General features: G+C 42.4%; 1 protein-coding gene across 8 annotated transcripts in view; it reads right to left on the bottom strand.

Annotated features, from left to right (window-relative positions):
• Positions 1–13,884, bottom strand: part of kif13ba (kinesin family member 13Ba) — a 56,778-nt gene that overhangs the window by 8,146 nt on the left and 34,748 nt on the right. For 4 of the 8 annotated variants that reach the window (XM_028015376.1, XM_028015375.1, XM_028015377.1 and 1 more), the window contains 28 exons: positions 12,609–12,721; positions 11,890–12,001; positions 11,589–11,801; positions 11,401–11,511; positions 11,193–11,327; positions 10,951–11,081; positions 9,588–9,674; positions 9,243–9,433; positions 8,858–9,137; positions 8,240–8,402; positions 7,996–8,151; positions 7,115–7,264; positions 6,908–7,033; positions 6,639–6,812; positions 5,786–5,943; positions 4,952–5,084; positions 4,691–4,846; positions 4,485–4,584; positions 4,165–4,291; positions 3,415–3,470; positions 3,207–3,331; positions 2,846–3,121; positions 2,589–2,741; positions 2,426–2,503; positions 2,238–2,288; positions 1,430–1,580; positions 628–758; positions 463–525 (listed from right to left, as the gene is read on the bottom strand). In XM_028015376.1, coding sequence (XP_027871177.1) covers positions 463–525; positions 628–758; positions 1,430–1,580; positions 2,238–2,288; positions 2,426–2,503; positions 2,589–2,741; positions 2,846–3,121; positions 3,207–3,331; positions 3,415–3,470; positions 4,165–4,291; positions 4,485–4,584; positions 4,691–4,846; positions 4,952–5,084; positions 5,786–5,943; positions 6,639–6,812; positions 6,908–7,033; positions 7,115–7,264; positions 7,996–8,151; positions 8,240–8,402; positions 8,858–9,137; positions 9,243–9,433; positions 9,588–9,674; positions 10,951–11,081; positions 11,193–11,327; positions 11,401–11,511; positions 11,589–11,801; positions 11,890–12,001; positions 12,609–12,721 — 3,900 coding nt within the window. The other 4 variants (XM_028015378.1, XM_028015380.1, XM_028015381.1 and 1 more) reach the window with 4 other exon arrangements.

Here is a 13,884-nt window from a genome sequence, read left to right as displayed (position 1 = left end):
ATATAAACGATACATTCAGATTATTTAATCAAAACACGTTTCAATTTGAACAAGGAATTCTGCACATGTAAACATACAAGCTTTTGTATGTTTCAAAAAAAAAAATCTAAATTAATCAAAAATGTTTCTGGCAATCCCCAAAGAAATCTCACCCGATTAGAGATGAACTAAGAAAATCTGCTGGTCGACTGATTTTACATTCGATCTGCGTTTGGACAGTTGAAAATAAAATCGAGAGTTTGCGTAAAAGCTGCAAGACGTTTTTAGAAAAGTGAATGGTTTTCTGCAGACAGGCCAGCTGTTCCCTCTACAGCAGAGGGTTGGATGTGAATACATTTTGCAGTGCTGCACCGATCGCCTTTTTCCTAACAGACCTCCCAATTCTGATTTTGGCTGATACCAATATTTTTGTCTGAAAAGTTGCTAAATTGGTTAGATTACCACTTCATATGGATCTCTCACCGTCTCAGGCTTGCCTCTGCTATCGTCGCCTCCCGTTGATGCAACAATGCGAGGCACATGCTGCTGAGTGACAGACAAAAGTTAGATCACACCTTTTAATCGCTTATTAAGTTGTCTTTTTTTTCCCCGTTTTTCGCTGCATCAGCAGTTTCTGTTTCCGCTGACCTGCTGGCCGTGTGGCGAAGGTCTGAGCTCTTTCTTGTCGTCCCGAGCAGGAAACAGAGACTTGAGCAGTTTGGGCATCTGAGGAACCAGGGCCTTAACTGAAAGATAAGAGGCAGCAAGTCCTAAACGACCTGGGGAAGGAAGAAGAGGGGAGAGGCAGCGAGGTGGAGGCAGAGGAGAGGAAGGAAACGAGAATACAAGAGGAGGTCCGGGAGGTGGAGGAAGTGTGAAAGATTAAGACGAGAAGTTGAAAGTAAGTCCAGAAAATGGAAAAAAAAAAAAAAAAAATCACCAACATAGTGACAGATTGACAGAGGAAGCGTCTAATAAAACACAACACAAAACACAATCATAGAAGTGATTTATTTATCAGCTATGAGGCTCTAAATTACTGCGACAGAAATTCATCGAGATCATTAATTCTGTTCATTTCTGAAACAAAATTAACTTGATGTCACACTGAAATGGGAAAGAAATCACGGTTAGCCATCAGAAATATTCACAATGAAATCATCAGACATGGCACAGCACTGATCAGCGACAACGTTGGCGGGGTTAGAAGAGCAGAGTGGGTGTAAAAAGCTGAAAAAACACGAATATGAGTTCACACATTTATCAAGGCTGAGGGATGTTTAATAGTGGGAAACATGGAATAAAGTGATAAATGTCTTTGAATCGTTACACAAGAGAGGAAAGCGCTAAAAACAAAAAAAGAGGAAGAAACAAAGACAGAGAGAGTGGAGGATGGCTAGAAAAAGTAAAGCTGGTGGGGCAGAGAGGCCATAAAAGGCAGGATGTTTACCTTGCTCTGGTTCCTGGTTCTGTGGGGGGGTCGTATTGAAGGGCATGGTGGATGAAGAGGGGGAGGTAGAGTATGTAGACGGGGATGAAGCCGGGCGAGGGAGGGTGCGGTGGGTGGGCATGAAGATATCCTGCTGACTCTCCCATCGACCCTGAGGAGCAAAGACAGGATTAATTTCAGAATGAAGAACGTTTTCAGCAGTGGCGACTGCAAGAGGGGGGCAAAAGGGGCCCTGGGACCCTCTTAAAAAATACTGGCCACCCCACTGAATCATGTTCAGGTCATTGAGAGGTATACAGAGCCTCTTCTTCGATCAAGACATGAATGCAGAACCCATTAAACAAATAAGTACATTCATGAAGTTATATATATTAAAAGACCAATTAAAATTTATTTTCTTATAAAACTCGCCTTTGTTTTTAGCTCATATTTTATTAGCTTATTTAACACAGTCAAATTTCTCATTTTCGCTATGTTTGTAATTTTCCTTGTTTTATCAATACAGACCTGTCAGAAAACCAGAAGGCCAATTTAAATTTATTTTCGTACAAAACTTGCCCTTGCTTTTAGCTCATATTTCTTTGATGTTGTGTTAGTAATTTTGCTTATTTTAACAAAATAGGTTATAAATGAGGCAATGTGTATTATTAAAGGTCAAATAAAAACAAATAAATAAATAAGAATAGGTGGAACGTCTCATTATGACACATCATCGTATCAGCTACTGGCATAAACAAATATAAAAAATTTAATAAACGTCTCCAGAGTTTAAAACCAAGCAGCAGGTCGGTAAAGGAATCTGCGCTACCTTATCATCCAACAGGCAAGACGTGGACAGGTCCTGCCTACTTCCAGACAGCTGAAACGTGAGACAGACAGGGATAAGCGATAAATCTTTGTCATTGTCACAAGAACAACAAAAACAGAAAACAGAAACATTGGGAAAATATTTCTCCGTTTCCGTACCACATGGAAGAATCTGATCATTTATTTTACCCTGTGAACAGACGGAGAGCTCAGACTCCTCCTGTTACTCCTCCCCTTGCCAGTCAGCTGCTCCTTCACTGCTACTTCCTTTAACAAGTTCAAGCAAATCAGAAACGTTTAGCATTCCTGATGATCAGTCATTGTTTACAGTGCTGGGAGGTTCTCCTTCTACCTGTCTGAGTCTATCCAGGGTCAGGATGTTCTCCAGGCTCATCACGCTGCGGAGGTATTTCTCAATGGCGGCCTCGTCATCTCCTGATTGGCTGTTGTGTGCGCTCGCAGCCAGCCGGGCTAGCATCTCCCTGTCCTCTGAACCTGGAGCATCCTGAAAAAAGGAAAAAAAGAAACATGTCGGGTACGGTCAGGAATACTTTTGTGAGGCACTTTCAGCCCAACTAAACGCCTGCGTCCTCCTGTTCCTTGTCTTACCCCAGGAATGTTGGAAACCACTTCGAAAGTGACACCGCAGCCAGGTATGGTGCTGCGGGTCGACATCCTCCTGAGGAAGTTGTGGGCAAAGCCCTGGCGACCCGGGTTGACGTTGACGCAGATCCTCTTCCTCAGCACCAGCTGCATGTCGGCGGGGTGGCTGAGCTGGACCACCGCCCGCACCGTCAGGTAGACGCGCTGCTCCGGCCACGACCCGCCACGACTCAGCTGCGGACACTCATGGACGGTGGAGTCCCACGACGCCTCGGCTTTCACCTGGCGGTCATTGAGGGTCATCACTGCAGCGTGAGCAGAAAGGCAGCCAGAAAAAGAAAAGAAGAGAGAGAGAGTAGATGCTCACTTCTCCATCGTAATGTTTGACAATCTGCAGGTCGAAGAAGTCGTCCTCGTCTTCTCCAGTCAACATGGCGTCCCAGCCTCCGGCTTCAGGCACTTCAAACTGCTCATGGGAGTTGAAGTCGTCGGCTGGGGGAAAAGAGAAAATGTATGTTTGATGAGAAACTAAGGTGACGTTAGGGTAACCTGCGCTAGCTAACAAAACTGATTACGTTTAAGGTCCAAGAAGAGGACTGGAATGTGTGTTTCCATCCCTGGTAGAGGCGCCCTGTGAACAGAAAAACACTATGTATGTGGGGGGGTTTATGCTTGGGTGATAAATTGATTTTATTTAAAGGAATTTGTGATTTGTTTTTTCTTTTCATCATGGATTTTCATAGTTTGGAGTGATGTCAGCCATCTTGTTTGACAAGAGTGATTTACAGATTCTATTTATTTGGACTTTGAATTCAGGCCAACTCTACAACAAAATATAAGTCAGACTAAGATTAATTTTTTTCGCGAGAATAGAGACATAATATTATTAAAGTACACTTGAAATAATATAAGAATTAAGTCTTAATATTACCAGAATAAAGTTGTAATGTCAGGAGAATGAAGTAGAAATTTTATGAAAACTAAAAGTAAAAAATTACTTATCCAGTTTTTTTCCCCCTAATTAAAACAACTTTTTTCTCGTATTTTAAGACATTCTTCTAGCAAAGTTGCGTATTTATTCTAATATTATAACTATATTCTTGTGATTCAACAAAAATTCTCAAGGCCCGACCCTAATACTTTGCTGTACAACTCACAAAAAATGGAAGATTTGAAAAATAAATCACTTTTTGAAAACATTTCCTATAATTTCTCATTTCTTTCACAGGAAAGAAAGTGAGTAAAATAAAAAGGAAAACAAAATATGAGATTTCATTTTTAACCCACAGCAGCCAGCCTACAACAATCTGCTGAACACATCGTACCACTCTGCAGGAGCGCCAGGAATGCCGCTGCCAGCAGAGGGCACCATGACGGCGTTCCTCTCCTCAGTGAGAGTCAACCTCCACTCCAGCAGCTGCGCCTCCCTCTCCATGTCATCCTCTGTCTTTTCTGGACACAAACATGGTAACATTTAAACATGTCAGACACAAAGTGAACATTTTCCATTTTTTAAAATCAGTTCTTGGGGTTTAAATTAAACAGCATCAGCCAATCACTTTACAACCATTTCTCCCAACCTCCTAATAAAAACAAAACAAAAAAACATGGTGTAATTTCATGTGTGAACATCTGTAAATGTTACCTGCTTTGCTAACCAGGATCTGCAGGTGTTGGTCCAGGTATTCCTGTCTCTTGGTGAGCGCAGCCAACCACTGACGCCGCAAACGTTCCAGATCTCTGTCCTATCCAACAACGACCCAGTTAATGCGTCCTGTCCTTTCCAAACACAACTTCATCCAGAGCATTCTGAAGCAGAAACGTGGAGCGAGTCGTGTCGGTTTGGCGTACCTGGTAGCTGTCCATCTCGTCCCCTTCCTGGTTCGCTGTGCTGGTCCTGATCTCCACGCAGCCCACCGACACGGCCAGCACGATCTCTGCTCTCAGCGGCATCGTGCCCGAGTCCTGAACCGAGCGCACGTCCACCTGGACTCGCCTCGACTGGCCCTGGGGTCGACGTGAACCCAAACAGCAGTTTGAACATTATAAACAAGCCTTTCATTCTCCTCTGGAGTCATGCCGGCTGGGACTGTGTAGGTTTTACATCCCTACCTGTCGAAGCTGGAAGATTCCCCCCGTGCTCACGTCTCTGGCGGGAACTACTTCCACCGGAACAAAGTCTCCGTTTTCGTTTATTTCCAGGATCTGAATCCACAGTTCCAGGCGACGTGTGACCTCGCTCCACCTACCATAAGTTGTTTTAGTGTCTTTTACAAATCAAAATCTAAAAAGTGTGACATGCATTTGTATTCAACCCTCTTTTTTTTGATACTCTGAAAGTTGTGAAGAAAATCCAGTCACACGTGGCTCTTTGAATTTTCCACAATGATTCTTTATAACTCTAGCTAAGATGATTTCAAAGAAGAGAACTAGTGTTTCTAAATATGAATACAACCAAAACAAAATGCATTTGCTAAAGCATGGTATTTTTGTCAGTAGGTTTTTTTAAACACCACCTTTTTTTTGTACAAATGTCGTTAGTTGTTTTTTATTTTATTTTAAAACCTAAAAACAGAAATAAAAGGCAAAGTCTTAAAAAAAGACACATTTCCTGCTGTACATGTTCATCAAAAATGAATATGTCATGTAACAAACGACACAAATTTGAACTCCATGGAAGAGCGTCTAGAGACATTTTTAAAAGAAAGATGTAAGAAGTCCCACTTAAAGGTGGCCTGAACACATGGAAGACACAGCAAACACCAGAAAGAAGGAGCTCTGGTCAAATGAGAGCAAAGCTGAACGTTTTAACCTACATGCAAAAGTTCACATGGTGAAACATGGCGTTGGAGTAGTCAGACTTCAAGAAAAGATAAAGGAGCTAAACGCAGAGCGATCCTGTTAGAATCTGTCTGCAGAAAGATAAGTGAGTGCGTGTGCGCCTACCTGTCTCGTAGCGTCCGCGTTTTGGCCTGGATGATGCTGAGGTCCCACAGGGCCGGGTTTCTTCCTGCGTCAGACTGCTTGTGTCCAAACACCTCGATGGCAACCGCTCCTTCAGTCAGATACTCGATGAAATCCTCCGTCACCGACACCGCCACCTCCTACGGCATCAACAGAAAATCACATCTATTAATCACCAAATAATAAATAGATTTATCAGCAATAAATAAATGTAATTCTATTTACATGAAATGACTAATCGAATTAATGCCAACGAATCGATTACTGAAATAATCGTCAACCAATTCAATTATAGAGTAATCGTTAACTCAAAAAAAAGAAAACCATTCATTCATTCATGCTTGAAAACAACACACTCTAAACTGTATAAAATATATACATTATGTATTGCAGATAAAGAAAAAAAAACTCTCTGTAAATAAGTTCTACTTAAAATTCTTAAAGTGCCACAATTTTGCTTTCCACTCATGAAAATGTTAATCAAAAGAACAAAAAATAAACGCATTTTTCCAACGCAATATTGATGTTAAGTCAAACAGAACGGGCTGAGATTTTGAGAGTATTTGTAACTGCAAATGCAACTTTTGCTACAAATGATCCAGGGTTTATTTTCTTACTTAAGAAATACAGTTTTATTTGCATCTTTTAATGTATTTACAATACTGCATTAAAAAGGTTTAAATAAGAATATCTGCAGAATGTGCAGATCATTTTTATCCAATTAATTGTTATAAAAAATCAACAGAATAACCGAGGACTCATGGTCAGTTGCAGCCCTAAAATAATCGTGCAGTACCGATCACTAATCAGAAAAATAAAAATATTGACATTCCACCTTGCAGCTGTCAAACACAACCATGCAGTGCGGGTCCTTTGAGTTGGGCGACGAGGAAGATGGGTCGACTTCAGGGGCCACGATGGTGGGCTCCGATTGGTCCCAGAACGAATACTGACAGAAGACGAAGTTGGACAGGTGCTGCGGCAGACCGGTGGCTTGCAGGATCTTTATCTGCAGTTACACCAAAGTCGACATCAGAGTTAGAATTTGAGTAAAAGTCCGCAGCGTCTAAAACGGCTTCAACGACGAGCATCGGCGTTGCTTACCGAGCAGACCAGTTTGCGATCCTCAAATTCAGAGTCCTGGTTGTTGTCGGGTTCATCTCCTCCCGCCATGTTGTCCTCCAAGCCCCCTCCCACTCTCATGACCTCCACATGCAAGCGTCCTGCGACCTTACAAAGGAAAACAGAGGAGAGGAAAAGGTTAGTTTCTGTTACAGAGCTTGAAAAGAAGCTGAGAAGCCGGGGTTGTACCTCTCCCTTTTGGTTGATGATGGGAACGGCGTACTGCAGCTTCACGTCGTAGAACAGACAGGAAAGGAAAACGTTGGCGACGCCGATCAGACTGTGATTCTCCTGCTCATCGAAGAACGGGTCGGCTCGGCGGAAGTATGAACGCATTACCTGGAGGAGGAGGAATAGAGAAAAAAGTAGGCTCTACAGGGGTTTCTGAAGTAAAACAACATACTCAAATCTAATTTACTTTTTCTCAGCATTCACAATTTCTACTTCAGTAATTTTGGTATCAAAAATAAGCTAACGGTTGGGAGACTCAATCAGAAGTGTAAGTAGTGCAGCGGCTGCTGTAGTTTAAGAAAAAATGAGGATGGAACATGAAATAATGTGGCGGTCTTTGTTCCTCACCAACATTTTTTTTACATTATACTGCATTTAAACCTTTCACAAATATCATGAATACAGCTACAAAATTTTGGAAACCATAGATCCACCTGTACCTGTGCAACAATTGGTGCAGTTGAGGTAAACAAAAGGAAATGTACACAGGTTTTAGTAAAGAAAAAATCCCTAGACCTTTTGCACCATCTGCAAAACTTACTGAACTTAACATATTTTTAAATGTCTAAAATTTCTTATTTTTCGTCTTTTTAGAAACACCCCTATTTATTTTTTTCAAATTATTATAAAACAAAAAGTAATTGCTAAATTTTACTCCAGCTGATGTGTATTTTTGGAAATCCAGTGTAAAGGAAAAAAACAAAAGTAATCTAGGCAAGCTACCAACATACTGTATATACTAAAATTTTTTGGGGCACTACCAGAGCTCCATACAATGTCTTTGATGAAGGTACTCATGACCCGATCATGATTTATAGCAGACTGTAGGGAGAACTCACTGGGTCGTCTTGGTGGTGGACGTGATAGTCCTGCCACTCCTGGTAAAGCTCTCTCATGTCCACCAGACGGTTCTCCATCTTCTCCAAGCTCCAGATCTGTTTGCCTCGGCACCGCCGTCGAACCTGAATGGCCGGTTCGCTGAGCACCGCGTCTCGCTGAAACGCAAACACGCCGAGGTTAACGAGCTGCAGGAAGACGCACGTCGGCGCGGTTCCGTCAGAGGTTCGTTGTGAAGTGCGAGACCTTGCGGTTTGCGTTGAGGTTGTCTGACGGGATTTGCAGGGTGACTCTGTACTCGGTGTGGCGCTCCAGCTCGTCGGAGATGAAACACGCTTCCTGCACCAGGAGGTTTGCTCTCACTATCTGCTCCCTCAGCCTCCGGAGACTCCTCACCAAAACCACCTCCCTGGAAGAGGACGGGAGAAGGCCGTCAAGTCAAAAAAACAGTCAGGAGGAAGGAGGGATGAGGACTGTTATTGATTAATGATATCAATTAATATATAATTCCTAAAAGCACTAAAACCACCAAAACATATGGAGTTTCTTTCCTGCTCAATAATAATCTATGAATATAATAAAATAGAAAGTGTTATACTTAACATTTTCTATTGATATGCAATTTCACTCTAATAAAAGATAAAAGTCTTAATCTGCATCAACCACCTGAGCTGGCGGGACACAAAGAAACAATCCAAGGGCCAAAACTGGAACCCCTGTCCGCACTTTGGACAACCCTGGTCTAAGAGGATGAATTTAGCTGAGGAACTGGAACTAATTTTAATCAAATAAACCATTAATAGACAATTAATCGTAAGTCGATTTTGTTTTTTAAATACAGACCCTAAACACGCTCACACACACCTGTCTTCACTCCACTGCCTCAGTCGGCTCTGAGCGCTGGTAGAGTGGCTCATCCCTCCCACACTGAGCCGCTCCAGGCTGCGGTAGTGAGACTGCTGTCCCTGCCCTGGCTGGACAGACGTCTGTCCTCCGGGCTGGCCGGTGGACAGGCGGTCTGGGTTGAGCTTCTTGCGGAGCTGCTGGAGCTCCTGCTCGTACATCTGCCTCTGTCGCTCCAGAGCCGATCGCTTCTCTTCCTCGTGTTGCCTCTCCAGAGACTGGAGGACTGCCTGCATGGGATCTGAGCACAGGAAGGACAGATGAGCAGTAGAAGGAGGAGAAGAAGAGACGGGCTAGCGGTCTGCCTGGCAGGGAATCAGTGCAGCGTTCTGATAGGTCGTCTCACCATTGCTGCCCAGGGCCTTCATCATGACCTCGGTCTGAGCGAACTCGTAAGAGAAGCTGACCTCGCTGGAGACCTCGCTGGCCGTGTCACCGTCGGCGTCCAGCTGCTCGCTGCTGCCGCTGTTCTTCAACACGCCGCCTTCGCACTCCTCTTCCTCTGCTGGCCGCGAACGGCGCTTTGCCAGATTGATTCTTCAATTAAAATAAATACGAGTCAGTGACTAAAATGGTTTATTGTAGCTTTAAAAAAAAAATAAGTAAATGACACAAAAAAAAAATTTAAATTCTAGAAGATGACACAAATTAGTTTTTTATCATAAGGAAATGAGAAAATGTTGAAAAGTACCTGAAAAAGTGGTTGTTTCCCCAGAGGATTCGATCACCGTGATGAAGTTGCAAAGCAGTGGTTACTGGAGAACCATTAACACACGTCCTGTAACACCAATAAATGCATAAGACCTTTAGTAATCAGGTTCATCTCTACCCCATAACATTATTTAATAAATATCAGATGTTGCAATATGCAACTACATTTCTTTATTGATTCTTTATATTAATTTTCTCCGGAAAATAAAAAGGAGTTAATTGTATCACAGCAAGTTAGCTACAAGTGACAGAAAAATCTGATGAGTAGAAGAAATCAGTGGTTAGTTGGGAAAGAACAAAAAAAACAAAACATTTATTTACAAATAGTAAACACATGCCAACACTTCCCGCCCACACTGACTGAAGACTCAGCTAACTAGTTTTAGGTTTTGGCGATGCATTTAAAAAAAGAAAAAGACATAGGAAGCACAAAATGGGTAGTAAGTTGTTTAAAATAGCAGAAATATGTCCAGCAATTAACTTGGAGAACCCAGACCTAATGGTATCATGGATACTTTCAATATATGCAGAGAAACGTGCCACTAACCTGGTCATTCTCAACTACATTGTAAAGTTCTGAATTTGCCCAAAAAAATTACATATGCAGTATTTACTTATAATCTTACTGTTTTTAGAAAAGAAAGCTTCAATTTATGCCTGCAGATGATAAATTGTCCCGGTAATTGTTGTGATAAATGATAATATTGTTGTTTTGAAACATTTTCAAGCAATATGTTTATAATAGCTTAATAATGCCAGTTTTCCATCTCAAAGACCAATAAACTTTTATTTTGCACTGAACACTTAACACTGGAGCTGGAAGATATTTTAAATATCCAAACTTAAACACAACCAACCTAAAGAATAAATAAAACAGAAATAACAAAAAACGCATACAAGTGACACCAAAAATAAAATGGATTTTGATGTCTCTATAAAAACTTCCCTTCAAAAAATATTAGAATAGAAATTATCAAGCAATTAATTGTTTAATTGCTTATTCAGTATGTGAGCTTTTATCTCTGTGTGCTAGCTGGAAGCATCCAGTGATTCAACAATCCTTCATGAGGTGATTTTGGATGTGCTGCACACATTTCTTACAACGTCTAATTAAATTTCTCCGTTAAAACCTAAATGCTTTTCTTTTTTTATTACATCTGACTGCAAAATGTGACGGTGTTGATCCGACTCTGTTTATTGGTATGGCATTGATGCAGATCCGTACAGACCTGTTCTCCAACTCTAATGTGGGAATCTTGGCTGTCCCTGCAGGCCTCCCTCAAGGCTATTTGGAGTTGAGTTCAGCTCATTTGCCTAGAACGTGTTTCTGTAGAGTTACTCACCGAGCGTTGGGGTGGGGGGTGAGGATGACGGCAGTCTCTGCTGTAGTGTCGATGACGCAGTGCTCTGCCTGGATTCCCATCCCACACAGCTGGATGTCCTGGGAGTCTGCTGAGCCCACACGCGTGTGTTCCTGAGGCACAGCATTCACAATGTTATACTATCGTACGGAGGTGATCCAAGGAAACCTCCTGCAGAATACACGCATTCCACCATGACGAGGAACACTTTTAGGCTTCTGTACCTTTAGGTAGTACACCAGCAGCTCATTGAGGGCGGGATCCGCGTTCAGGTTGACGAGAAAACTTTTATCATCTCCAACTTTGATCCCTGAAGACTGAAGGGAAATCCCCAGACTCTCCAACTGCTTCTGACGTTCCTGAAAGCAAAACAAAAATACTGAGCCTGATTTCAAACACCGGCTGAACACAGTAGCGTTGCCGACCACTTACTTGTGCGATCTCCTCGGTTTTTCGGAGCTTCTCCTCCCAGGTGTAGGTCATCTCTTGGATCAACTTCTCGGACTCTTCCAGGCGCTCTTTCAGCTCCGGAGCTTTCATCGACTGCGGAACAGGAAGCCGATGATAACGGACAGAAAGCAGAGATGACTTAATGTCTTAGATTGCTGAAGAAGTCTCACCTCGGCCTGAGTGAGCTGCACTCGCAGTTTCTCCACTTCTTCCCTCAGTTCCCTGATGATGCGTGCGTTGGGGTCTTCGTTGACGACGGCATGGTTAACAATGTTCTTCGCTCGGTCGGCGTAGCGCAGCGTCGACAGGGTTTCCTCGTAGTTGTCCGCCGCCGGGCTCACCGTTGCCACCATGGCTGTGCGACTGTTGCCCCCCAGGCAGTCCTGGAAAAGCAGTACAAACAGATGAAGTGTCGAAACGGTGGAAAATTCAAATGCGTGCTTGAATAGTTCAATCAAAAGCGTTGTTTACCTTCAGCAGCCAAGTCAGAACCGAGTCTCTGTAGGGAACAAACTTGGTCTTGTTCTTCGCCGTTCCCTGTTCAGCTAGCGCAGAAATGACCAGACCAAGTGTAGTAAGGGACCTGCACCAAACAATACACACATACTAGGGTTAGCGACCGTTAGCTTCTCATTACCGCTGGCTGGATATCATTATAGATGATCTATGCAGTAAAGGGTTTCTGCAGGTTGCACCAACTCAAACTTAAGACTTTTCAAGACCATTTTGAATGAACCATACGACTTGTATCTGAACATAAACGTATGAACTTCGTCCAGCTAGTACGCAATTAATTTGCATTTATCCACTATAAACACAAAAAAGCTAGCTATATAACTAGCAAGAGCATGCTAGCAGTGAGTTACCGAGTTACCGGAAGCCTCAAATGCCCAATGAGAAAAAAAAAGAATATATTAGATGAAATAGCCCTGCCAAGACAACATTTAAGACCTATGATTAACGTATTTAAGGTCAACTTACATTTTAAAATGAATTTATGCCATTTTAAGCCCTTAAATTTAGATACATGAATTTAAGACTTTTTAATGATGCTTTGATACCTTGCAGCAGGTGATCTGATCATTACATGTCCATTGCCCTTGCTTCTTTATTTTATGGATTTCAGCTCCAGGAGTAAATGTGGCTCATGTGGAAACGCGTCGCAGGTTTCTGCTAAGAGCTTTGCTTACTTGTTGATGTTGCTTCCCTCCTTCAGTCGCTCTCCTGCTGCTCCAGTTTTTGCTGCACGTTCACTTCCAGCCAGGTCAACCAGACTTAAACGACTCACCTTCTCCCCACTCGTCTACAGAATAAACAAAGACATAGACATCTTTAATTCCTTCCACCCGTTCACTTTTATTTCTCAGACTAAGTTCACAGCAGGTCACGAGGCTCAATTCCAATGTTTTGGCTGAAATCCATTTTCTTTTCTCTTTTGTTTTGCGTGCTGAATGATGTGACTACCATCGGACTTCTGTCCCCTGAACGACCCGAATGTGCAGAAGAAGAACATAAAAGTCACACCGCAGCAGTAACAGATGTCACTGCTTATGGATAGATTTTTTAAGTTTATTCAGCAATGAGAAGCTGTCAGAATTGTCACACAATCATTAAAAGATGAAGAAAACTAATGAAAAAAAAATGCTTCAACTAGTAGCAGTGGCGTTGACTGCAACTTCTGTAGAGAAGTCTGTCTGGATGTGTAGTCAGGAGCAAGAGCGATAGGATTGCGATGTGCTTCAGTGACCAACTTCTTTCACAGTTTCCTAATTAAGATTTTTTTTCAGCCATTGTGTTACGTGTGTGCTGCTTCTGGTGCAGAATTATGGTGCACCCCTCAGGCCAATGACGTGTAAGTCGGATTAAATGTGACGTGACTGCTCAGACTGCAGGCACTTTGAGATACACATATGCAAGTGGCACAAATCAGATGTTTTAGGGGGTGAAAAGCAGTGTTGTATAGTAACGAAGTAAAAATACTTCACTACTTTACTTAAGTATATTTTGGAGTACTTCATACTTTCCTCGAGTATGAAAATTTTTGATGACTTTCACTTTTACTTCACTATATTTCCGAACTTAATTGCGTACTTTTACTCCGATACATTTTCAATGTGTGGTTTAGTTACTCGTTACAAAAAAGCGAAAGAGAGAAACAAAGTGTTTTGATCCCACCTACTGATTAGCAAGTAGCAAGTAGGCTACCGAACAAAGTCCGTAGCCTGCTTGTCTGGACTTGTTCATCACCTCCAATAGGATACACCTGTTTCGCTTCTCCCATTAAACACAAAGCAAGTCTCGCAATCAGCAGCAGCCACATGGAAGAGGAGACGGAGACCACAACGACTGCAACTACGTCGGACACGGCTCCAGGGGAACCACCAGCTGGTGATGAGAGCCCACGGCCTTATTTAAACACAATATACTCTTTCGTGGGTGTTAAAGATTCGTCGTATCGCATGCAGT

Source organism: Xiphophorus couchianus, chromosome 4, assembly GCF_001444195.1.
Source record: "Xiphophorus couchianus chromosome 4, X_couchianus-1.0, whole genome shotgun sequence".
Taxonomy (NCBI): domain Eukaryota; kingdom Metazoa; phylum Chordata; class Actinopteri; order Cyprinodontiformes; family Poeciliidae; genus Xiphophorus; species Xiphophorus couchianus.
Note: the sequence above shows the minus strand (reverse complement) of the source record. Positions and strands in the feature narration are given on the sequence as shown.